This window comes from Podarcis pityusensis, assembly GCF_964106645.2.
Source record: "Podarcis pityusensis genome assembly, chromosome: 12".
Classification (NCBI taxonomy): domain Eukaryota; kingdom Metazoa; phylum Chordata; class Lepidosauria; order Squamata; family Lacertidae; genus Podarcis; species Podarcis pityusensis.
In genome coordinates this window covers 27,417,661-27,445,135 of record NC_138037.1, presented here as the reverse complement: position 1 = coordinate 27,445,135, position 27,475 = coordinate 27,417,661, and the positions used below count along the sequence as shown (strand labels likewise).

At 41.0% G+C, this 27,475-nt stretch overlaps 1 protein-coding gene across 4 annotated transcripts in view; it reads left to right on the top strand.

Annotated features, from left to right (window-relative positions):
- CDK6 (cyclin dependent kinase 6) overlaps positions 1-27,475 on the top strand; it is a 108,887-nt gene that overhangs the window by 57,037 nt on the left and 24,375 nt on the right. For all 4 annotated transcript variants that reach the window (XM_080975625.1, XM_080975627.1, XM_080975626.1 and 1 more), the window contains exon 5: positions 13,947-14,056. In XM_080975625.1, coding sequence (XP_080831751.1) covers positions 13,947-14,056 — 110 coding nt within the window. The remainder of the gene's footprint in view (positions 1-13,946; positions 14,057-27,475) is intronic.

The window sequence follows — 27,475 nt, the reverse complement described above, 5'->3', positions numbered from 1 at the left end:
ATTCAGTTTCTTAATTGATCATAAGGCATTCGATTTTCTTTTTATATCCCTGCTGCTTGGTTTATTGCATAGCTGAAATTCTTTCCCAGTGAATATGTGAAATATTATAGCCTGGATTAGCAATTAATGTCACAGGTGACATACCTTTGTTCTACGTATTACTGAAGGTAGGTGTCCAACAAGGAACTTTTCCATCTCAATGTTTTTTTTTAAAGCCAACCACAAGACATTCCTAATAGGTAAAGACAAGTGGGAACCCGTGAAAAAATTTCCATTGTTTGTGCACTTTGCTCCTGTCTTTCACATTGATGTTGCTGCATTCCCATCCCCTTTCTGTGCATGTGTGAAATATGGGGTCTTCTTTTAGCTCTGTGATTTAGATTTCAAATTTCTGTTCATTGCATGAACAATTCTGGTGGTTTTGATGTATCTGAAGTATATGAACTACATAGGATGGCACAGACAGTGGGAAGGGCTGTAGCTCAGTGGTAGAGTGTTTGCCTCGCATGCAAAAGGTTTCAGGTTCAATCCCTGGCATCTCCAGGTAGGGCAGGGAGAGACAAAAACAAAATAGGACTAATAAAATAATACTAGTTACTCTGACCTGGTTTGCATGTCACTTTAAAGCATAGTTAAAATAAACCATGGTTTAATGTGAGCAAGCAGCGGGCTGGTGGTGGCTGTTACTGAAATATTGGACCACCACTGCTCCTTCTGCTACTGGGAAATGTGTAATGGTCTGGCTTGTCATGTTGCCTAAACCTAGGCTTGTGATTTGTTTCCTTCAAACTAGCCACATTCAGTAAGCCAAGAACAAACTTTACACGTATATTTTGTAGTAATACTACTAGCGTTATGCCCATATTGCATGGCCTTAACAGTGGGGGATTTGGAAACTACAGCAATTGCTCAAGTGTCCAGAAAACGGCGTGGGATTGTCATACTAACTGGTTTTACACATCAGTCATAGCTTAGTAGCAAGTGAAGCGAATGAAAAGTGAGCCTGGTTTGTTGTTGGATCCTGGGGGAGAGGGAATGGCTGTATGCGTCAGTAGATTAGCCGGCTGATTAAGAAGAGGAAGTATATGTTGTAATTGCATGTTGATGAAAAGAGTTTTTAATCTCCCATTGCTATTATATCTGGAGCATGGGGGAGGGGAAACATGGGGGGAGGGGGGGAATCTATTTAAAATACCAGACTAATTAATACATTCAAGAGAATGTTACAGACATATTTATAAGCCCTGGAATTTCCCCTACTGTTTAGCTCTGCTTGCAGCCATGCATAATGGCAATCTGTGGTCCATTCCGTATCCCAAAGAGCAAGCGGATGGAGGTGCAGGGTGGGGAGGGGTGCAGAGAGAGCTCCCTCAGTCCCCTCCCCTCTGGTCCTTTGCTGCTGGTGCTTTCCCCCCATGGCTTTTCATGTCAGGACTTCCATAATTAAAGGGAGGAAAGTAAATTAATTACATGAATATTAAAAGGTTACTCATCCGTTTTAACATTTGGTCACTAGTTGGCTAATGAAAAGGAACTCGGGGGGCTGGAGGCCTGCCATGCTGCTTCTCCGCTTTCTTTAGTAGGCCACATGCTGAAGCAATGATTGTGCGTGACAGATTCTGGAAACAAAGAGTCTGCGCGCAGCTCATCCAGACGGAGCATGCTTTGCTAAATTGCACCAATAGCAGGGTGGCCTACAGGCAAACAAAATGGTTAAACAATACATAATAAAAGTTTTTATTTGGTATTTCCTGTGAGGCCGTGCCAGTTGCCAAGGGGTGTTCTCTATTTCCACCTCTCTATTCCCACCCCCCAAAAAACTTTGGTTGTATTAATTGTTGACCACAGCTGGCAAAGAACCAAACTAGCAGGGACAGATAAGGAAGGAGGGGAGGGGAGGGGTGGGGTAATGGCATCTGGACATTGAAGAGCAGGGGGGAAGCACAAAAAATTACAGCATATATCTGGAATTTTCCAGCTAACGATGTGCGGATGTGGTAGTGCTAGAGAAAAAGAGCCAAACTGAGACTGCTTTGTTCGGTAAGAGAGAGGCCCCCTGTAACATTCCTTTTAGCTGTGTATATTTTGGCTTCAGTTGTGCAGTGTTAACTATATGCTGTGTATGGAGCACATCAGTTGTTAGCTGCATGTATATATAGAGATAGATAGATTTTGTTGCAATTGATAAAAGACCGTCTGTGGCACATGAAAAATTTGGTAAAGGGACACCTGGAGCTGCTTGGGGTGTTTTGATATTTGTATAATATTAAGGGTTGGGGGCAGATGCAAAAAATGCAAGACTTCACAGCAACAGCTGCCTTTAGGGGACACACAGATGCAATGAATGCTGCCTTTTTAAAACCCATCAATGAAGTGAAAGAATTTAGAGCTAGCTGATGTAATGAAAAGACCAGTGACTTAACATAGTTGCTTGGGATAAAAATAGGAAGTGAAGAAACTGATATAACCTTTTCTGCTCTGTTCTTTATTCCTAATCATTAAGCAATTGACTCTTTCTTAAACAGGGAAGTTTTACAGTATGCTGAGTGATTATTCACAATAGCCCTATCACCACCACCCCTGCCAGTAATCATAGCAAGAAAACTGGGAGCCAAAATGATTTGCTGTTGTTGTGGGGAAGATGCTGAAGGAAACCACAACAACTAATTCAAAATACGCTGTTAAACTGCAAAAAAACAACAACAAAAAAACCAGGGAAATTGAAAGAACAGAAACCAAAGGTTAAGAGTCTTAAGGGTACCATATAAAATGCGTAGGCGTAAAGACGTCATCGACCTACGCCTCGGACTGCATGTTAAAGTTGCCAGATTTAGTAGCCTCCAGGAGTATCCGGCTCTCAGAAGTCAGGCTAGGATCCAAGGAGCTGCTTTAGGCATTGCCAAGGAGCTTCAGCATCCCTGTATAATTGTTGTAAACTCCGCCCTTTGAATGGGAGACTCCCATACTGTAACACATACTGCTTTTTGAGAGCCCCCTCCTTTTCATTCTGCTTGCCATGCTGCGTAGGGGGCTGCCTTTTAAGAACTACTGTTGGAGAATGTTTGTAGCTTAGTGGTGGAGCATCTGCCTTGCATTTAGAAAGTCCTAGGTTACAGCATCTGCCAGGTAGAAGTGGGAGAGATTCCCGTCTGAAACCCTGGAGAGTAGCTGCCTGTCTGTGTAGACAATACTGAGCAGGGATGGATCTAATGGTCTGACTCCATATAAAGGACAGCTTCTTACGTTCCTACATTCCTTGAGTGCCTGTAGTTTCCTGTTTCCATCATAGTAGCAGTGAAAATCTACGCAGGTTTGCTCACAAGTAAGTAGATAAATAGGTACCGCTCCGGCAGGAAGGTAAATGGTGTTTCCGTGCGCTGCTCTGGTTTCACCAGAAGCGGCTTAGTCATGCTGGCCACATGACCCAGAAAAACTGTCTGCGGACAAATGTCAGCTCCCTCGGCCAGTAAAGCGACATGAGCGCTGCAACCCCAGAGTTGTTTGTGATTGGACTTAACTGTCATCGGTCCTTTACCTTTTTTTAAAGTCTTTCTATATTGAGAGGGGCTTACTGCATAGGATTGCTCTGCCAGCCTTTTCTGGTCTATGGCACCCAGTTCAGACACCTTAGATGATAGTTTGCCCAAATCAGAGCTGTCAGATCTTCTCATTTTCTCTCTCAGGATTGTGGGTATTTTCCTAAACCCTAATTGTAAAATGTTAAAACTCTTAACATTGCAGTGTACATAAAATTTAGAAAAAAGAAAAGAAAAAAATATAGAATTACTTACAGTCCAAAAGGCTTGTACAAAATAAAGCAGGGAGAAGGAAGAGAAAACAGGAACATAATATGCAAAGATGAGGTCAGCTCATTGTCCGCTCTGTGAAACGCTTCCGACGCTCCTGAGTCATTTCTGGTTATTTTGTTTATTATTATATTAATAGCCCACATTTCCTCCAGGGAGCTTAAGGTGGAATGTATGGTTCTCCTCTGCCCCTCCATTTTATCCTCACAGCAACCCTTTGGGGTAGGTTAGTCTGAGAGACTGTGACAGGCCCAGGACTACCCAATGAGCTTCATGGTTGAGTGGGGATTTGAACTCTGGTCTCTCAGGTCCTAGTCCACACTCTGACCTCTACACCTCACCGGCTCTCTTTCTATATCAGCTCCCACTGAAGAAACATCAGCCACCTGAGCATTTAGCCAGCAACCTCCATACCAAAACTCTGGCTGTCACCAAGGAAAGGTAATGGGCAAAACATTTTGGAAAAGTAGGCTTCGTGATTATGAGATGTTACTTACTTGGGTGGTTGAAATCACAAACAAGTATCACAAGGTGTTGGTCCTGTCCCATCTAGATTGTTGCAAGGAACGGCTGTTTTTGCAAGTGCTTGCCTGCTAAGCCTGACTGCCTTTCATTTCATTTCATTTCATTTCTTCCTTTCATACCCCTATGCTAACCTTGAATGATGAAACACCATTGGGAAAGTGGGCTGTAGAAGTTGGGAAGGGGGAAGAGCCAAGCAGAGGTAAAGAATGCCAGTCTTTTCCTTGCAGGGCTTCAAATATCTTTAAGAGCAGCATGACAGGCAGGCATCTAACAGGTGAAGCTGTAGCTGGCTTGGAAGTTTAAATTATAGGAAAACTCAATGCAGCCAAACATTGGCAACCCTTGCAGCCGTACATGCAGGGGGGTTGTAGGGGAGGAAGCCACAGCATGGAGGTTATAGAAGTTAGATTGCTTTATAAATTAATGTGCCCATCAAGTTTTGTAGTTGGGAAAGGTTGCAGAATATGCAGCAAGTTTGGTTAGCAAGTAAAATTTCATAAACGTTTGAGGAAAGCAATCAGCAGATGTGTAAGGCAAACTGGGAATAGAAGGGTGACTTGTTTGCTCTGCTTTGCTTATCCAAAAAAGGAGAAACTGAAATCTGTGAGGTGCACCTAACTCCTCTCTGTGTTGAATCCTCCCTTTTTGCTTCAGTCTGTCTTTAATTTCAAGACCAATTCCTTTAGTGAGAATATGCCAGGAGGAGGAATCACCACCACCAGTTCCAGCAGTGCTCATTGGCTAGGCAGGAAGAAAGCATTTCTTCCTAAATTGGATGCTTCCTTCTCTCCTGCAGACTCAATATGCTGTTTCACAACCCTGTAATCTAAAGTCCATTGTTTGCTCTTGGGAGAACCTTCACGCTTTGTGGCAAAGGGGGGGGGGGAGGGAGTGTGTTGCCCATCTACCTCTGGCTGGAGTGACCTTTTGGGAGGAGAGAAAGGGAGCTCTCTCCTGTGACCCTGGTAGTCTGCTGGGAGTCTGCTGTTATCCCAGCATTCCACAGCTGCCACAGCCTGACAGGTTTATGCCCGGAAGGGGGCAACTGTGCTTCCACGGGAAGGCATTTCCTTCCTAAAGCTCTTGTGCCCACAGTCTCCAAAGGGTTAACAGGGGAGCTACTTTGAAAACAGAGGCAGAAGGTCATTGGCGGCAACAGCAAAGGCTTGTGGAGCCTGCCATCAAGAGCCTTTGACCCTGCATTTCCCACCCAGGGGATTGTAAACATTGGCTTGCAGCCAGGGCGCTCTAAAGAACTCCTCTGTCCTGCCAGCATACATGGTTACAGGTTTTAATGGAAACTGCAACACACCAGAGTTATTTCTGCATGTCCTAAGAACACTTCTGTTCCAGGGGAAGAGATGGGGTTGTGGGGGAAAGGGAGAGAAATGTGCCATCGCTATGCTGGAATTTGAAAGCACAGAGATAGGCTTGTTTCGTGGTGCTTCGCATGTAACATAGCTGCCTTTCTCGAAAACTTCCTCAACTTGGAGGAATGTGTAGAATGCTGTCACTTTATCAGTAGCCATAAGAGCCCTTTTTATCTGGTGTTTGTTAGTAACTAGCAATATCATTCTTATCTTGCTGCCCTTTAGCTGGATGTTATGCTCTCGGACATGAGAACTAGAAACATGAAAGCGCTTATTACCTTGAACTTTCTTTGGCATTGCCTTTTTGTCATTGACCCTTCAGCATGTGAAGAGAAGGTGCTTTTCCGAAATGCATAATAAACAAGCCTGTTCCGGACGTAGCTAAACAGGTTTTAATTTCAAGTACAATGGTTGCAACTTGGATTTTAGACATATCAGAAGCTGTGATGGAAAACTTCTTCAGGATTTTAATTAGAAGGAAGGCCAGATGTGGCCTGGCCCCTTACTTTTTGTGATGGCCCCTGTTACTGTTTCTACTTTTTTGCCAATTAATTTTTATTCATTTTCCAAATTTCTAGCACATCAATGCCATATTAAAACTAATTTAATCCAATTTTTGTCTGTTACAGTTTTTAAAAGACTAGAGGGAAGCTATGATTTGACTAAAATTTGGGGAGTCAGGAAGTGAATCTTGTGGGTTTTTAAATTTTAGGATTCCAACTTTTCCCTCATAATTTGTTCATTGTCTTTGTTGATCTGTTAATTTTAAAACTTGTTTGTTTGTTTGTAAATGAATAGTGTGGTTTGATAGTTTATATGGCTGTGCATGACCCCTCAGTTGTGCTTCTCAATCTTGGGAACCATTCTGCTAAATTTGGCGACTGTTGGTTCAGTTTGGAACTTTTAGGTCTATCATCTTGATTCGAAATGGTGTTAAACAGTATTCAAACATAGGCAAAAACCAGCTCCTCCATCTTTGGGAACTGTCATGCCACATATGCTGATAATATCTCAAGAAGCATCTGGATGCACAGACAGACAAACCACTTTCCAAAATACTTAGAAGAGCAACCAATAAGGTCTCTAAGGCATGCTTGGAATTAGTATGTGGTATCTAACAGTTGACTGTGGGTGTTACAGCTTCAGATAGGCTTGACAGTGGACCAGAAATAAATGTGTTGGCCTGCTTCTGTGGCTTTAGATAGAATGCATTATCATCTACCAATGTCTGTAGATCAGTCTACTGTTAAATCACAAGAGTATGGGTTTTTAAAAAAAGAAAAAGGAAATTCTAGCTGAAGATGCAGAAGATGGTGATTAAATTTGATTAGATTTATATCCTGTCTTTCCTTCCAAAGGAACACATGGCATCAAACACACAAGCGATCAAACATCTAACAACAATTTCAATACAGAATATGTCTATTTTAAAAGGCCTGTCTTCAGTATGTGCTGAAAAGGCAACAGAGATGGCATCCCTCACAAATGAAGCTTGTGTGGTCAAGAATAAACATGAGGAAGTGAGGCCTAGCTGTGCTTTGGCCAACCAGTGTACTTGATCCTCTCTGCTTGCTCGCTCTTGGTTCTAGCAAGAGAAATCTTTGGTGACCAGTGCTATGTGGGCTTTAGGGTGGCCAGATGCAAAAAAAAAAAAAAAAAAAAAGAGCAGGGCACCTGCCCCTTGGCTACTTGTGTAAAATAGGGAATGCCATCTCCTGTTTTGCATCTGGCCACCCCTAACTTCACTATATTGTGACCTGCCCCAGTTCACCATCTAGATGAAGTCAGTATTACTAACCTAATACTATCCATTACACCGCATACCATGGATTGCAAGGAATGCCAAGGTAAATATACTTGCCTTATGCAGAGTAAACTGTGAAAGCTATTTGAATGCATACTTCTCCCCTCAAATTTCCCATAGTGTTCCCTTTCTCATGAAGACCTCAAGAAGTAACCTCTCTGCTAGGAAGAGTTATCATGGCAATTCCACACCACAGAAAAGAAAGAAACGTGAATGAACTATATATAGTTGCTTAACGGGCTTTCTAATTTTTATACATATATTTTTAAAAATGCATTCCTATTAAAAATGGTTAGATTTTCTAGAAATGAGTGCAATACAAGCTTTGAAATATACTGGTAGTCTTACTTATGTAATCAGGGCTTGGTTAGAAAATTTAAACTGCAATTCTGTCTAGTAACAATTGCATACACGTCCGTAATGCATGAGAGTTGATGAAAAAAATCACTATATCGAGATGAAGTGCCTTCCGCTAGTGTTTATATATACACATGTTCATGTGCATTGAGATACCTAGAAATACTTTAGAACAGCACCAACATTCTAGGGATGTGGTTCTTCCTAGAAATGTAGCATAAAGTTCTGATTAGTGTTTTGGTTAAACCATCAAAGGAAACAAATAGTTCTTATATTTAACTCTCATAGCTGTTCAATTTTTCTTTCCTTTTCAAGATTCAGATGTTCTAATGCAACACATAAAGCTGTGCTTATTAAATTGGAAGTGCTGTGGAAGACAATAAGAAAATACAGTTGAAAAAATAATTCTCACACACTGAACCTTAAAAGTAATTTATGCCCCATTCAATCAAAAGTAATGTCAGGGGTGGGATTGCCTTCACAAACTAATAATTAGAAAATATCCTTTCTAATAACATTGTTTGGAGTGAAAGTTACCAAGTACAGAAACAATTATTTTAGTTTTGTTAAAAAGTCCTAGAACTTAGTTGCTGTGGTGAAGATGGTGCAAGGAACAGTTAAGGAAATATAAAGGTTTTCCATATCCCAGAGAGGTGGGAAAAGCAAACTGTCAAGTATAGTAATTTTAGTCCTATTAGTGAAAATCTGAACATGGTTGTTCAGATAAATACTGCTGAGTTTAATGATACTTTCCCCCTAGTAAGAATGTTTAGGATTGCTGTCTTACAAACCCTTGCAAATCATCTTTTCTCAAATAGAAGTATAATTGAATTTGAGATTAGCAAGATGCCAGGTGTCTATTGATGCTGATGTGCCCCCACCCGCTATTATCATTGACCATTGGGCATACTGACTAGGCTGATGAGACCTTTAATCCTACAACATCTGAAGAGCCACAGGTTCCCTGCAGGCACAGCATTGGACTAGAGTCTAGTTTATGTACAAGGCTATCTTTATGAATGAATTCATTCTTCAAAGAGCCCCAAACCATATAGACTAACTGCATGAATGCATTATCCTCCCTAAAGGTCAAGAGCAGTTGACAAGACACAAAATGTTCCTTTTGAGCGTACAAAGTCTTACAGTGCTATCTTCTCATAACATGAAAGCAGGTACAGCATTAACAAAACACATCAGTGAAGGAAGAAGTGTAAACCAAGAAAGAATCCACGCCTCTGTTCTTTGTTTTGATCTTATTCTTTGTATAGAGCCCTTTCATTTGTTAAAAAAACCAGCAAGATAATTGCATCATAGAGGAATCATAAAGAATTATAGAATTGCAGAGTTGGAAGGGACACTTAGAATCATCTAGTCCAAACCTCTGGAGGGCAGGAATATGCAGCTGTCCCATACAGGATCAGACCTGCAACCCTTGGTATTATCAGCACCATGATCATGATTTGGTAGATCAGTTGTTGATTAGCAGTTGTGGAACAACTGGATAACTATATGAGGAAATCCTTTTGATTTGCTTTTATTTTTTATGTTTGTGATATATGAAATTGTCGTACATTAAATGGAGGTATTCCCCAAATACTCTTTTCAATGCCAAATGCCTGGTGTCACACTTTTGCATTATTCTCTCTCTAATCTAACCATGAAGTTAAATGGAATCATGTGATGAATTAAACATGCTAACCAGGTACGTCAACACTCTGTTTTGGGTAATGTTAAAGCCTAAAGCTTTGGGTTTATGTAACAATGCAAACTCGTACCACAGAGGGAAGGCACAGAAAAAAATTGATTAACCATTTTGATTGCAGCTGAGATCCTAAGAAGCTAATAAGAGAGTTTCTACTGACTCCAGCAGAACTAGATTGCACCTTTAGGCTGCTATACTAAACACCTCTACTTAGGGAATAAGCTCCATTGAGCATCTAGGTATAGGATTGTGCTATTGTCAACCTTGCTGTTTGGCTCTGGCTTACCTGTATAGTTAAGTCTGTACTGTGGTACCTTGGAAGTCGAACGAAATCCGTTCCGGAAGTCCGTTCCACTTTCAAAACGTTTGAAAACCAAAGCGCAGCTTTTGATTGGCTGCAGGAAGCTCCTGCAGCCAATAGGAAGCCACAGAGGCCCCATCGAACGTTCGGCTTCCAAAAATCGTTCAAAAACTGGAACACTCACTTCCGGGTTTTGATCGTTGGGGAGCCAATTTGTTCGGGAGCCAAGGCATTTGAGATCCAAGGTACAACTGTATTACTATTTAAAAACAAATCTTATTCTTAGGAGGGCACCTGGTTTGTCCTTCCTTCAGCATGTCCTAGAACTCAGGGGCACTGAGTGCTAGGACATGCATTATTGCATAATGATGCAATGCCGTTGTTTTCTTTTAGAGATGAAACATACCTCTTTTCTGGCTTACCTAAGCAAACACTTTTGTAAGTGAAAAATAGAAATAAAACCAATGCAGAAGAGGAAGTTCTGCTCTGGTGTTGAGCTCACCATATCCTGCCTTCAGAATAATTTCCATTTCTGCTTATCTGTTTCTGTGAATGGAATGTCTGCAAATATTTATTTGGTTTCTCTGGTGAAAAAGGGATAAGGCAGAGGGAAATGGTCTTCATGAATCAGTCACTGCAGATTCATTGCATCACTCTGAGTTGTTTGGGGTTGTTGTTTTTTTAAGTGAGAAAAATATCCTGTGGTTATTCTTTGCATGCAAGTTCCTTGAAGGCAAGCGGAAACATTTTACCATTCTTAACATACAGATTACACACCCTGAGAGACCCCTCCACACTGAAAAATTACACTGAAGCACGGCAAATCTGATAATTGAAATGCAACCTGCTCTTTCCCTGTAAAAATTGTGTGCAATTTCCAAATGAATAATTTTTGCCTCCCCGCTTCTCTAATTCATTACCCACCTTATAACATGTATTTAAATATATAAAATACAAGGAAGAGCAAGCTTGCAATGCAAGGCCTTTCCAGGGTTTTATCTCTTTTGAGGTAATGCTTCTAAAAGAAAGGAAATTACATATCCTGACATTCAAATTGCAGCACTGGTTTCCAGTGGCGTAGCGTGGGGGGTGCAGGGGGGGCCGGGCGCAACATCTGGGGGGGCACGCTCGCACTCGCAGCTCTCTGCCCCTACCTGGCTCACTCACTCTCTCTCACTGCAGTGCTGGCTGTGCGAATCCGAGCCGAGCCGCTGGGTCGCCGCCCACTGTGGAGTGGGTGGGTGCCAGGCGTGCAGTGCGGAGAGAGAGCGAGGGACTATCTGGGGGAGGGACAGTGCAGTGGCCGCCCAGCGCAGCGCTGAGCGCAGGAGAGAACCACACCAGACCAGACCAGGCAGCAGCAAGAAGAAGCTGGCAGCGGCGGCAGGTTAGGGGTTAGGGGGCGCAAATTACTTGCCTTGCCCCGGGTGCTGACAACCCACGCTACGCCGCTGCTGGTTTCTGGGAAATGCTCCCCCCCCCCCGCAAAGATTCATGCTGGCAACAAGAATTGCTGTGTGGAATGAAGGTGTGCAAATGTCTTTGGCATCTTAAGGCTGGTGCCCATGCCATCACTGGTAAAAAACTACACAACTTCACCGTTCACATCGCGTTTTGTGAACTGTTTTAAAATTATCACAGTTCAAGGATGCATTCCATCCAGCCAGAACTGAGGATGTGAAACAGGACCAGTGAGTGGTGCATTCTGGGAATATGGCCTGACGAGGTAGAGGGGAGGTGCCTAGATAGAGCCTATTTAGCTCTCAGGAATCTACCTGGTCTGCTAGAGAGCCACACTCAGCTTGTGGGCCTGAGGGCCCCCAACCTTGCTTTTGAATGTTTTTCTTCTTCAGTACTGCGAACATTATCATGGCTGCTCTCTGCCGCAAGACACACACACCCCTCCCATGGAATCTGTTTGCATAGATGGAATACTATACAACTGGGACATGATTGTAACTCACATGAGTGTTGTGACAATAACGTGGGAAGATTGTAGGAACAGAAATCACAGCTGCACCTTCCCCCCTTTTCTTTAAAAAGAAACACATTCGAAAATACATACAGTGATACCTTGGTTTTAGAACAGAATGCGTTCCAGAAGTCCATTCTACTTCCGAAATTTTCAGAAACCAAGCGCGGCTTCCAATGGGCTCCCGATTGTGCAGGCGCGCCGGAAACAATAGCAGAAGCAGCATTGGACGTTCGGCTTTCCAAAGAACGTTTGAAAACCGGAACACTCACTTCCGGGTTTCGATCGTTCAGGAGCCGGAATGTATGAGTGCCAAGGCCTTCGACAACCAAGGTACGACTGTATATGCTAACAAGAAGAAAGTAGTCAAAGTGTATCTGCTTACTGTGTGGCCTTCCTCTCAAAGAAAAGGGGTGCAGCATGACTGTCACAAAAGTTTGTGATACATCAACTAGTATAACATTCATTCACATTGTCCCATTCGTGAAGAAAGGGACACAATTTTTTCTGCTTCTTCCCTGAAAACAATAAAGGGAATAGGCAAACTATAAGGAGATAAGCAAATCTGTCAGTTTTGGTTCCTCCCAGTTTCTTGTTTTTCCAGCCCGAAGTTCAATTCTCCAGATTTCCACATCAGTTTGTGATTTCTTTTAAGCAAAATTCCTCTTGGAACTTCAGCATTTCAGTGTCCGTCCGTTCCCAAATACACATTTTTATGCAATTTTGCTAATACATTATAATGTATTTTTGTATTTTGTATTTCATGAATATATGCATTTTTATGTACAATTTACCTTAGTATATGGGGTTTTGTACACTTTGCTAAGCTGGAGAAGTGCATTGCAAAATTTGGAGAAGTGTGAATTTTGGAATGGCTGCCTTTTGGTTTGCATTTTGTTTCGGGGGGGGGGGCGAATTAGGTAGGTGTGCATTTAAAAGTGAACTGGGCTGAATTTCTCTCCCATCCCTAGTGTGAACCAGTTGTGGGCACAGACACCGCTCCAATGTGTAACACCACTTCAGTCATTTGACAAAAGCTGAATGCTGTGGATCAGTGGCAGTGTGCCTGCTCAGAGAGCTAACACAAGTTTACCAAGCAGCCTCATGCATGAAAGAGTCATTTGAATCATCCTAAAGAATCACTAATTTAACACCTTCCAAGCTCAGAAAGCGAATGGGATTATAGTTACACCATCCTGCTGTTGCAACACCAGTTTAGATGGTCATTTATGTCAAAAGTTCAACAGTCTCAGCTTTCTTTTGCCCTTAATTTATTGAATTGTTCCTAAAACAGATGTTGTAAGATCAAAGTGCTGAAAGGGCTTTTAACCAATTTGACCACTTGTGTAAATATCCTTGAACTCCCCTCATTTATCCCTTCAACATGTCCATTTTATATATGTTCTGTATGTTTATTCTGATTTCAGGTGGGTCTGACCAGCAAATTAAGCTGATGTGGGTGAGAGGAGGAGTCTTCCAGAAAGCTCATGTCATTATTATAATAAGAAGGCTGCTTTTAGCATTCATTTCTAAATCTTAGCAGTACATTCTCTAAAGCTCCGATAATAGTTTCCTTTTCACCCTAGTAGCTTTAAGTGTTGGTATATCTCACAACTATAACAAACTTTATTTCCAAGTTCTTCCATTTATAAATTTATAACAATGTTGTTTTAATTTTAACTGCCCAGAAAACTAAAAACATATCTGTTCACCCAAGTCTGTCCTCACCAGTATTAACTTGTCTGTCACGGGGCAATATTGCTTGAGATGGTATTTTCATTTAAATTTTGTAATTACTGTATAGTTTTGTTTTGCTGGTTTTGTATGTTTTTATATTTGTAAACGGCTTTGGATACATGCAATATAAAGCAGTATAAAAATGTTTTTTGAAATATATAAAATAAATCAACAGCACCTAGACCTCCGCACTTATAAAAATGAAAGAGCTACAAGCCACTGAAAGTCTCCAGTCCAGCAATGCATTTTTGTTTTAGCCAGTAGCCCAGGACGGTAAAGCAAATGAGTCTTTTCCTTCTCCTAGTAATTATCACACATATTCTTTCAGATATATTCATTTTGCTGAATCCCACTCTGTTTTTTGTTTTGCAGGTTGTCACTCTATGGTACAGAGCTCCTGAAGTTTTGCTTCAATCCAGTTATGCAACGCCAGTCGATCTTTGGAGCGTTGGCTGCATATTTGCAGAAATGTTCCGTCGAAAGTAAGAAATGCTTTAATTTTTTTAATCATGGTGGGACAAATGCTAAGGATTTGCCACAGCTGTTGCTGGCATCCCATTTTAAAATCTTTACATTTGTAAAGCCCATTTGTAAAGAGATGTGCTGGGTTAGGCTGCTACGGCCATGTCTGTCTTCCTCATATTCACTGCCTGTGGGCCCCGTACCTGACAAGCACATGTTGGGAATAAAGAAGATGGTGGTGAATGCAGCCATGAGGGTTTCAGGCAGTGGACTAGCTTACCATAGTTTTCGCTCTATAAGACACACTTTTTCCCTCCTAAAAAGTAAGGGGAAATGTGTATGCGTCTTATGGAGTGAGTGCGGGCTGCACGGCTATCCCAGAAGCCAGAACAGCGAGAGGGAGCGCTGGCTTAGCGGCGCGAAGCCTCCGCAGGGCAGCGGGGAGCCTTCATCCCGCTGCCCTGGAGAGGCTTCGGGCGGCTATCGCAGAAGCCAGAACAGCAAGAGGCTATCCCAGAAGCCAGATCCCACTTGCTGTTCTGGCTTCTGGGATTCAAAATATTTTTTTTCTTGTTCTCCTCCTCCAAAAACTAGGTGCGTCTTATCGTCTGGTGCGTCTTATAGAGCGAAAAATACGGTAACTCATGATACTTGGCAAGTTCTCATTATTGTTGCTCATTGCCTACCTGCTCATTGAGGCTCCATGCCTTGCTTTAGTGTCTATAAAGGAGGGCTAAAGGGTGTTTTATCAGAGTGAGGCATTCTGGGTGAGGTGGTCAGGAGAGTGGTTTGCCGCAGTGGCTAGAAAGGTTGTTAGAACTACGCTTTTTCTAATCTTAAACATTTCTAGCCTCAACAACGGCACAGAAACTCCAAGCTGCTTCACCCAGGATGCCTGCAAGGCAGGGAAGAGGGAGAGAAAACACCATTGCAGCTGACACAAATATGGCAGCAAAACAAGGCGGGGAAGGTGAAGTGGAGGGGGAGGAGGCAAGACGTGTGGTAGTGGCAGGGGGAATAGGTGGGGCAGTGGGCAGTGGCAGCAGCAAAGCAGGGGGCCCACTGCCCTATCAAACCTGGTTCCAGCCCCGAGATTTGAAGATCTGTTTTAAAGTTTTTGTTCTGTTATAGCATTGTTCCTGCCCATTGATTTGTTCTTGGTATATGTAAATCTAGATTGCTGAGATGTTGATAAAGAGGACCTTTGTAGAACTCTAGAAAGAATATTGAAGGTCGTTTTTCCCTGCATGGAACAAAATTTTTAATATCTTGAAAAAGAAATGGCAGGGCTCTCTTTTGATTGGAAACCCCAACTTTTGATTAGGCAACATTCCCTTTTTTAAAATATATAGTGGCTCTTTAATTACTCTGTAGTGGAAAAAATACACTCTGCATCTGCTTGGGGAAACTTTCATCTGTTCTTACTACGAATCTGCTAGGGTTAAGCCCACTGAAAACAACTGCCAGCCAAGTCTGAGCACAGTGCAGTCTAGCACAAGTAAAGTCCTTTCCACAAATGCTAGTACATAACACCTCACAGGTGATAGTGATCATTGACCATATGTTGCATGTGAATAAAACTGTAATTTTGGGGGAGGAATCCTTTTGTTATTGTTTGCTGCAGCAGGTACCATCTTAAAAGGAGCATTCACTCATTTGAGTGAGAGGAGAGTAAATGTTTCTTGGTTGTTGCCATCTGTACTTTTTAAAAACTTTATATTAAAAATAATGATCATTTTTTAAAAAAAATATGTTATCTGATTAATTGATGGTACCTCTTTAGTTGATCAAAATATTTTTGGTGAATCAATCTGATTAACTCAATAATTGATTCAACATTTGTAAGATTAATTTAGGAATAGTCTGCTTTCCTTTTTTTAAAAATAAAGTAAAACTCTGATTTCTCAAGTAGGCTTGAGTGCAAATGTTTGTATGTGAAACAGAGTTAGATAAAAATAGGCTATCTTCTGGAGCTTCCAGAAATAGTTTTACGATCCTGGTCTTAAAACCAAGGAGAAAATGGTTGAAATAAATAGAAGTGCAGTTGACTGGGCAGCTACCAACCACGTTCATACCCTGGTAATCTACAACTTCATTGTTAACTATTTGATATACAGACATTGTCACAGTACCGCGTTGAATATTTTCAACTCGGTTTGTTGTATTTATATAGTTTTGCAATAGCTATGGCCTAAGATGTGTTATTTCTCTAAAGGCACGTTGCAAGAAAACAAAAACAAAAAGCTTGCAATATTATAGTCTTAGTATCAATAAACTGTGAAGTTTTGCAAACACCCATGGATTGTTTCTGAAGTGGCTATTTAAATGCAACTCTTACTTCTGTTAGCTTTATCGTGAGCTGCTTTTGACTAGTTATTTTAGGATGGAAGTTTGCCTGTTGGGTCAACATTGAAACAAACTGAATTTGTTTGTTTTATTATCATGGTGACTTATACTTCCTTTTTCTCATCTCCTCATTGTACACATTATTTAAAGGATTTCAGGTGTGGCTTTGTTCTTCTGTACTTTCCCACTGTTTGGTATGCTGCTGTTGAAGCCATTTTGGTGGGATAAGAATTTCTGTAGAACTGCGTATACTCAAGAGGGCCAATGCATGAGAGACTTTGCTGTTTTGCCACCTTTTGCAAGCCATTTTAATGTTTCCTTAATGCTAAATGTTCAAACTCCAGAACTGCATTGTGTCCACCTCAGGCAAAAAATACCACTTTTTTTTTTTTTTTAAAGTAACAGACCAGGGGGTGCATTTCCATCTGGGTAACTGTCTGGAGGTCACATGTCTGTGGTGGGCGGGGCCTGAAGCAAAAGTGGGTAAAGCAACAAATACCTCTAGCCAGACAGGCATAAACACTCAAGGAAGGTGTGAAGTATACCTGGTGACTGGTGTATCTGAGGAGAGGGTGTGGCCTGGGGACAGTCCTGAGGGCCAGATAGAGAGGCCTTGAGGGCCACCAGGCCAGAGGCACCACACCCTTGGTTTTAGGGAATGTAGGGCCAATGAGGAGAGAGAACTCGCAGAGCTGAAAAGCAGGTTTCCAAGAAGGCAATCAGAAGCAGGAATGGGAACGAGGCAAAGAGAAGCTTGATATGAGAAGAGACTGGAGGAGAGGAGAAGGCAAAGGTATGCAGGGAGAATTAGAAACTGGGGAAAGAAATACAGTCATGCCTCATGTTGCGTCCTCTCTAGGCTATGTCTTTTCAAGTTGCGTCCTGCAGCAACCCAGAAGTACCAGAATGGGTTACTTCTGGGTTTGCCGCTCGCGCATGCTCAGAAGCGCTAAATCGCACCATGCGCATTCGCAGATGCGGTGCTTCTGGATGCAAATGCTTCAAGTTGCAGACGTGCCTCCGGGATGGATTACGTCCACAACTTGAGGTTCTACTGTACTCCATTGACTAGGCATTGAACAAAAGGTCAGGGTCTTGGAATTAAGCCTTGCTCAGCCAATCAGGAAGGCCCATGCTGCTTTTCTTTGGTGAGATGACTACCACATGAACTGAAAGAATGCATGAGAAGGTGGTGTGGCCTCACCCCATAACTGGCACATGTTGCTGACGTGCCCCCCCAATCTGTCAGCATTTCTGTAGAGCTCCTCCAGGTGAAGCCAGGTGTGCAGGCCTCCTCCTTACACATAGATGGGCTGCTATGTATGTTACTTTCGGCATACACCATGACAGAAATACTCTAGCGTAGCAAGTTTGTGCTGCCAATTTCTCAGAGCCTAATTTCCCAGACTAGTTTATTTATCATAACTCGTAAAGGTTTGGGAATAGTAGGAGCTTGGTGACCGGCTGATATTAGTCAATGTCATAGCAATAACCAAGGAACCTCATATATGCTTTTATATGAAGCCCACGCTATTTTGATATATTGGATGCTAACGGACAAATGTGTCTCCGTAAGCTATCCAGAAAACATTAAATTTCTGCTGCATTCAAGTTATATTTCTGAAATTGAAACACCTTGCTTTTAGCTCTGTTTGTGCATCCTGGGGCAAAGACTTGGAATAAAAAAATATCGCTTTTCAGCAGACCTGTATGCCTTGCTGCCCTTTTGTCTGGTAAGGAAGCATGATTCAAGCTGTCATTGTTATTCTGTTACATTGAGAGGTCACTGGGTTAAATTAGAGGCCTGTGTTCATTCAGCCTTGATGGTATGAGTCCAAGACTCCAGAAGAAAAGCTGAAATAACCAATCTAATAGGCTAGCCACCTGTCCGGTGATGAATTAAAATTCAGACCAGGACTAGCTTGAAAGTACTAGAAGCCTCCAATGCATCTATATGCCCATGAAAGATAGAACAAAGGGTTGGGGGATGAGCTTAAACACAGAAAAAAATAGGATCTAGATGTTTCTCAGGAGAAGGGTTGCTCTTCTAGAGTAGATAATCTATACTGTACTGAACATTTAGAAACATCTCTTGGTTAAATTTTTCTTACTTTTACTAAAATAGTTTTGAAAATGGATAGCACCAGGTCCAACTCAGTTACAAGGGATTTTGGGTCAGTAGTAGTAAAATGAGATCTGAAGTCAGTATAGATAATGATTTAGAATATTAAAATGGCCACTTTTTCTCTGAATTAATAGGAAAATGGTGGGATCCCCTTGTATTTACATTTTTCTGCTATGCATATTTTACAAAAACCAATAAGATAAATTGGGACATTATTTTGTTCTTTTTCTTAGCTCCAGGAATGATAATTATAATATTTTATTATTTATATGCCACACATCTGACTGGGTTGCCCAGAGCTAAAAAAGAGTAAAAACACAGTACAACTTTTGTCTTGTGTTTCACTACAAAAATTATACCTCACACCTAAGTGCATTTAACTTAGGTTAAATTGATGCTTTCTTTGTGGGGCTACCCATAAGGTGTCCCAGAAACTGCAGCTAGTGCAAAATGAAGTGGCTCATCTACTCACAGGGGCAGAATGTCACCATCAGGTTCTGTCATTGCTGAAAAACTTGAAATGCCTGTCAATTAACTACCAAGCTAAATTCACCCTTATGCAGCTTGGATCCAGGATACCTAAAATACTGTCCTATCCCTTCTAGATCAAATCAATTCCTGTGCTCTGCAGAAGAGGGTCTCCTGCAGATACCACCTCACCATGAAGGCCATTCCATAAAATGTTGGAACTGGACTTTTAGTGTGGCAGCGCCTGTCCTTTAGACCTTTCTCACACCATATACCAGAGGGACACTGTCTTTATTTTTATTTTATTTTTTGGCTGCCTATTGAAGATCATTCTCTTTCAAGTGAGGGATTGTCTTGTTTAAGTGAAGATCTTTCAGCCTGCTCTCTAATCCACAGTTGCCTACAAACTGTGTTTTTATATGATTCACTGTTGATGATTTTATTGTTAAATTACTTCAGGATGGTTTATGGGAAGTGCTTCATAAATGAAATAGATAAATATATAAACTTAAGTAAGCTGCAGTGAAATCATTGGGATGAAGGGGCAGCTTCAGCTGAAAAGTTTGGTGTTGGCTGAGGTGGTGAAGGCACCATGAGAGTTGTGTCTCGGTCATGTTTACTTTTCATGTGAATACTCTGGCATAGCACATGGCCAAGCTTTAGTTCACCACCTCATAAACCGTGGGGTGGTGAACCAACAGGTGGTAAACCTCTTGTCATATGTCTGTGATGGGTCAAACAGTCATCTTCCCAAATAAATCATCCCATGGGGCTTAATCTCTTCAACTGTTTGTTTGAATCTGTCCTATTTCCATTTGAGCATGTTTGGGAAAAGTGCACCCTTTCGTCTTGCGTTATTTTTGCTTCAACTCATTGGTCTACTCTTGTTCTTCCTTCAGAATTGCACGTCTGATATGTCTGCGGGATATGCTCTCATTCTTAGCAATAAACATTTAAATACAATTAGATTGTATAATGATTGTTGCTGTCTTGGTCTTAAACTGGTGCTTCCCTCAGCAAATCTGTTATGTGTGGACAATGTTACCTTCTAAACAGCTTAGTTCAACAAGGTTTCTTAGATGCAGGTGAATGGGTGATTAAAGATATGTGTATGCATATATATGATGTCCACATTTTATGTATTTGCAGGAAACACTAACACTTCCTATAGCTGTCATAATGTGTGGTGCTCCCCTGAGGAACCAGATCTATTGTGTGAAACATTTAGGAGTTAGAAAAGAGTTCCATGAGGCTAATAATTCCATTTCATTATATAAACAACTGAAAAATATTTCGTATTAGTTTCCTTCTTCCTTCTGTTTTTTGGCTTGTTATCTTCCCAAGGGCCTACAGTTGAGCTGATTGATAACCGTTAGTCAAATCCAGTAACTGTATCTGTCTGTGGTTGGAGAGGGGTGTTGAAGTGGATGCCAGGCTTATTCAGTTGTGGTTTTTTTCTTCAAGCTCCCAATCATGCCAGGCTTTGTCACAATAGTAGATATGATGGGCAAAGGAAACCGTTGATAAACCATAAAAACCAAAAACTGTTACTTGCCCTAACAAAAGCGAAGAGGGGAGGGGGAACGCCAGCTTGGCAGACAGGGTGTGTTTTTTTGAGAGAGAGAGAGAGAGAGAGAGAAATATTTTAAACAAACGCAAAGCAGTGACAGAATTCAGTTGTGTTGCTAAGCACAAAGGCAGCATTTGCTAGAAATGATGCAGCATCAAACCTTTTGTGAGAGCAGGAGAGCTTAAATAAATAAATAAATAAATAAATAAATAAATAAATAAATGTGTTTGCGAGAAGTGGGGAGCAAAGGGGGTTTATTCATTTGTTTTGTTTTTGGTCTTGTTCTTTTTATGTATTTTGTTAATTTTAGCTTGTATTTTTATGTTGTGAACTACCCTGTGGATGAAGGGCAGTATACAAATTTAATGAACAAACGAACAAACAAAATCCTCAACTGATAGCCTTGATCTTTGTAAATAAGATTTTTGTTTTCAAAGCTCCAATTGGTTGTTTGTTAAGTATAGATTTAAGGCAATCCGCTAGGAAGTTACTCTGCACAAATTCTATTGGAATGAATGGCAGCTTCATGGGAGAATGGCCGTTTCACCCATTGAGTTCAGTTCCTTTATATGTGGCTGCAATCTTATACCCACTTACCTGGTAGTGTGTCCCAAGGAATTCAGTGGAACTTACATTTGAGTAAATGTGTGTAGGATTGCACTGTTAGATTCTATTAAGATCTTTTGAGAAAGTGTACCTTTCTGAAGAGATAAATTTGTTGTGTACATTAAGAGCTGTTGTTTTGTTGAAGGAAGTTATATTGAAAATAACAAATGAAAATAAGTCTGCAGTCTTAACTACACTTGCTTAGAATCTGCAAACTTCACTAAAATCAATGAATGTGCTTAGGTTTGGAGTGAAATCTAACCTACTTAAAAAGATAAAGCTTTGTATATTTTGACACTTTGTATGTCATGCTGACATCTGAGACTGTTTGAAGATGAAATCTAAAAGGTCAGAGACCCAGCTCTTAGGGAAATAATTTCGTCCATCATATCTATATCTATATAGATCTATATCTATATGCTAGTTTGAGCTGATTAAGAAACATCTTACTTTATCCTGTATAGTAATGAAAATGTATATATGGTTCTCCAGTTTACAAGAAGCTGCCAACAAAATAGTTTCAAATTCCAGACAGGAGTGCAGAATATTCTTCCCACTTTGGGATCATTTAATTCAAACTGAAGATATTTCAAAATGCACCTTTGTGTTTAGTTTTTCTAAACAAAAAAAGTTGTTTACATAGGTTAAAAGAGGCAATTTTATATTTATAGGTATAAATCTATCTACTAGTTGCCCCCCTTTATCAGATTTGTCTTAGCAACTCCCTCTGTGCTCATCAAGGCTTTTTGTTTTATTCATTTTAAAATTATTTTAAAGCATAAGGTTAATAGACATTCAGGCAAGTGGAAAATCAAATAGATATCTGAAAAAAGATAGGACAGCGGGACATTGACAGCCGAGGCAAAAACATAACACAACTCTGAAATATTTTGCCATCTTGTACCAAGTAATTACAATCCTGAGCCAGATTTGCTCAAAGGGAATGAGAGGGAGCACAGTGTGGGATCTGATGCTGTTTAGACATTTAAAGAATTATATATTTTTTCCAGTTCATAAGCACATCACAGCTCCTTTGATACTGGCTACCTCTGTAGACGCCACATCGTTTCAGCCAGAGGGACTGTGAGAACATTTTATAGTCTGTAGATCAGTGTTATTGCAGACCCTTTTGCGGAATCTAGGAGTAACTCACAATATTCCAAAGCAGCTGGGGGCAGGTGGTCGGGAAAAGAGGACAGAAATGGAATGTTTCAGAAGAGTGATATAGGAAGCTCCCTTTTACTGAGTCAAACTATTGATCCATCTATCACAGTACGTATTGTCTACACTTACTGGCAGTGTTTCTCCAGGAACTCAGGCATGGAGACTGTTCCAAGCCTACCTGGAAATGCCACTTATTTACATGTGCTCTGCTACTGAGCTATAACCTTTCCCCATAGGGCATATGTTTTGTTTTCTGCTGATCCATAGTTCATGACTAGATATGTGGACTTAAGTTCATCATTCTATGGGCTTAAGCTACTAGCCATGATAGCTGTGTTCTGCCTCTGAATGCCAGTGGCTGGCAATCGCAAGTTGGGAGCGTGCTGTTGCACTCACGTCCTGCTTCTGGGCTTCCCGTAGACATTGGGTTGGACACTATGAGAGCAGGACTAGATGGGCCATTGGCCTAATCCAGAGGACTCATTTAACCTTCTTAGAGGGTAGATTGGTTGAACCTTAGGAGAAATTTATTGATGGCAAGAGCAGTTCAAGAATGGAACCAATTACATTGAGGGGTGTTGGGCTCACCTTCACTCAAGGTCCTCATAGAGAGGCTGGACACATTGGGGATTCTCGGGTTCAGAATTTCTTGCATTGACCAATTATCTTACCATGGTGTGCTTGAGCTCCATGATAATAGACTATTATCCAGACATAGTTGTCTGGAGCAGTTTTTTCCCTTTTCCATGACAGCAAGCTGGTCATCATGACCAGGTCAGAATGTATGTTAATACTCAGTGACGAGCTATTCTTATCTTGCTGTGCGTCTCACAAATAAAACTGCCTATATATTGAGATCATCATTATGCATTAATTTCAGAGTGCCTGACACATTAGTTAACACTCACAACAATGCCTTGTGCTCAGGCTTAAAAGAAAAGCAACAGCCAGCAGATCGAAGGCATATGGAAAAGAGAATGGGAAGGATGAAGTTGCATCTTGAAAACAGGTGGCTCCTATTTAGCCCTTAGATGAAAATCACTTGGCTTTTCAAATACATATAGAGGCATGTAAATAACTTAACATTCTTTTCCCCCTTTAACTCATTATTTCTTGAGGCACTTCAGGTATATCTAAGGAGTATTTTTAAAAGCACGTACAGGCGGCAGTGACCATTTTGCGTGGGGGTTCCATTCCTACCTGCCCCCCCCATCAATGGAGCATGCATAAGCCTGCCCTGTTCTGCCCCCTTCTGGGTCCCACAGGATGTGTGCAAAATTGTCACTGCCTGTATGCATGTTTCAATATAAGACAATAACAAAGTACTTCATAATTTTGATGTGAAATCAGACTCCATGTAATTTTGTCAAACAAACTGATTTAGTTAAATCAGAGCAGCCAAACTGGATGAACTCAACACATTTGCCTAGTCCTTCCTGCTGAATACTGTATATTGTATTGTTTTGAGCTCAAATCACTATGGTATATACTATGTACAAAATATCAATTTTCTGTCTGCTGTCACGAGAGCTCTTAATTTCTTCTGCACGTGTTTAGTAAGCTTTGATAAGGCAAAGCAGCTGCTCCAAATTATATATTTTACCTCATCTTGCTTTCATGGCTTTTATGCCAAAACCCAGACAGCTGGTATAAAAGTTGAAATTTCACCTTGTGCTGCATAATAGCATGGTATTTAGTGTTGTAACGGTTTCCGATGCTTTTATTGTTTTGAAAGTCTAACCTTCTTCTGAAGCCCTTTGCTAATCGCCCATGTTCCATTAGATATAATTTCAAACGTTCGCTTTATCTGGTTTTTAACTATAAGTGCAGGCCACACTGTGAGCCATTAATTATCGCTTGATATAAGCCACAGAGGTGGTACCAAGTATACCTTGATCAACAAGCTGGGCAAATTAAAAATGTACATCAGTGGAAAACCGAATCCGGCATTCACACTGTTACTCAAGCTATGCCTGTTTAAATTAGGTTACATTATTTTTGTTTCGTGGCAAAATTCATATATTTTTAAAAGGAAGTGGTAGAGAATAAGGAAAGATCAATGCTGTTGATGGAGGATGCTACCCCATTACCAGCATACAATTAAGATTCTGTTGCTAGACCAGTTGGATTCTGTGTGTTTCTGGCAGCAAAAGGGCATTCTCAGCCCCCTAATAAAAAGTACAGTAGACAAACCCAAGAGACCATTTTGGTTTTTTAAAGGGTTACATGGACAACATCTGCCTTTAAAGGTGAAGGACCATAGTTCAGTGGTAGAGCATCTGCTTTTCATGCTGAAGGTCCCAGGTTCAATCCCAGGCATCTCTGAGTAGGTCTGGGAATGCCCTGGGGAGTTTGAAACCTTTCCCCAAAGATTCTGTGTTGCATTGTCCCAGCATGCGTGGCTTAATCCATGATTCATTGCTGCTTATAAAGCATTTAGCACAGTTTTTAATTCTATTTTACAAACACCGGTGTTTTAGTGATAGAAACAGAAGATGGTATTAATTGTTCTTCTACAAGGTACTTGTAACATTTGAGGTAACCAATAAGTTGACTGCTTTTGTTTCTTTTTTTTCTATTTGCTTTTTGCTCTGGTGTTAGAAAGGCCTCAAGTAGGTAAGAGTTAACTTCCTTCATGCTTTCATTCATGTGTGCAAAGGCTTTCAGCTGATACAAGTAGGAGTATGTTTGGTTAAGCAAAGTTTATTCCATGAGAAACTGACCTACTGGCATTAAACATTTGCTGTTCAAAGGTTTCCCATCATAGCAGTCTGATTAGAAATATTTTCAGTTGGTGAGGCCCAAAGCAAATATGTCTCAAACTTGGAAGGTAGAACTAGGTGTTTTTAAATAAAAAACATTCTAGTATGTTAGAAATGAATGGTCTTAATATACAACTGGTGGGACTATACATCACTCTGACAGCCTCCTATTCAACTGCCCCTCCATAGTAAATTGGCACCCCCTCTTTTGCTGTTACAAGTATGTTTTGATCAGTGAACTGATCAGTGGTTAAAGACTTAAATTTATGAAATGGTCATTCCAGATCCCTTTCCACAAATGACCATTCAGATAAACTGAATGCTGTCCCATTGCCAGTTTTGAAATAACATTGGCCTTTGCGCATGGAACGGGAGGCACCTTCATGCCCTTTGCATTATGTAGCAAAATGTCTTGGACTGGCCCTGTTTTCAAAAGAAGCAGTTCACATGCTTATCTGAGAATCATTGGGTGATGTACAGCACATTTTCCAAGTGAAAGAAGAAAACAGCTGTCATCATATTCACTTAATGCTGATGTTAAGTGGTCCTTACCCATGATCAGATTGCAAGTGAAATAGGAGAACCCAAAAATAAGATAGTAGTTTCTTGGGCTAACACAAGTTATAGTCCACAACATCTGGTGAGTAGCCACATTGGCTAACATATTGAATTAGAATGGATGTCATACTTTGATCATCTGTAGAATTTTACATTACGTTTCATTTCTGAATTGTTTCTGTTTTAATTGTGCTTCTTTTTCCTCTAACCATCCAAAAGGAACCTCTAATGTTGTTGTTGTTGTTGTTGTTGTTGTTGTTGTTGTTGTTGTTGTTTCCAGCTAATTCTTAGAATTCTGGACTTCTCTGCCCAGCCAGAGTTTGTGGAGTGTCAGCTGGTAAAAGAAGCGCTACATAGTAAAGTGAAGTTCTTCTTTGTGAAAAGTTCCAAACCTTTAAAATTTTGCTCATCTCTGTAAGACCAAAAGAACAAACAGTCCTAACTAATGTAGGGATTAACACAGTTTGGCACAAACTGCTCATCAAGACTCTTAGTTGCTTTGCTACGACCGAGTAGCACAGTTAAGCACTCTGTGACTGGGATGGGGGACCTGCGGTCTTCCACATGTTGTTGGAGTCCAGCCGGTAGGGCCCATGGTCACGGATGATGGGAGCTGGGGTTCAACAACATCCAGAGAACCACATGTTCCCCATCCCTTCCCAATGAGGTCGTAACGCCGAAGAGTCATTGCATACTTGTAAGGGAACCACAGGTGCAGCTAGAGCCTTCTTTTCCGTATTACCTGGTGAAAAGGCAAACAAGATTTGAAAACCGAATCACAGTTTTTTGCATCGGCCTCTAGGAGCTGCACCAGTAAAACTACAAAGCAAGTTTCAGCTTTACAAGATTCCTTATCGCGCATGTAAATAGCTCATTTGGATAATGGCCAAGGTGTGTAATCTCACTCTTTGATTTTTTTTTTAAAAAAAGTTTTTCCCCCTTAGAAGGGAAGCGGAATCTAAGCAGACTTGACTATAATCTTCATGGATTCCTTATCTTGTTTCAAGGTTCATTACCTACTGAAAGGGTTGACATAAAAATACAGTGTCTGTATTCTTTGTCACCTCCCAGCTTCCCACACTGATCTCTCTAGAACAAATCATATGACCCTTTGCAAATGGCAGAATGAGAGCTAAGAACCCCAATGTTTCCTTATAAAATGGATGCCCGGTAAAGCCGTCGTTTGATTGCTGCATTAGCTTCTCCACTTACCAGTCAGCATGCAGTGAGGTTTGTACATTTTCTAGCACACCACAGTATAAATTGAACTAAGAACAAGCCAAACAAAACACTGGAGTGACCCAGTGAGACGGATTTGATTCACATCTGACCATGTGAATCAACCTTTCTGTCTGTCTGTCTGTCTCTATTTTTTTTATAAGCCACTTTTTTCAACAGCTCAGAGTGCTCAAGAAAGAATACAAACTATATGCATGAGAACAGTATAAATCAAAGAGCAAAACTAAAATTAAATAGAACACAGCTGAGCCAGAATAGCCACTAAGAATCACAGTCAGTCACTTGTCTGTTGACATAAAAATGTATTGCACCCTTTCCAAAATCTTCCAAAAAACAGGCTTTCTTACCTCAGTGCATTCCACGGTCTGACACTCCACATAGAAAAAGCCTTTCCCCTAGCTACAGTTGTAATGATCAGACAGTGCTCAGGGCTACCACCCCCATCTTAATAGATGTATAGCCTCATATGGAGCATGTGTGGCAAGACAGTCCTTTGAGTATGTGGGTCTCATGAAGAGGTTTAATCTTGAAACCAGAGCCTTTGCAGATCTGCAGCTTTTTGTGTAGTAAAATTAGGTCCAGATGTCCAGATGTAACTAGG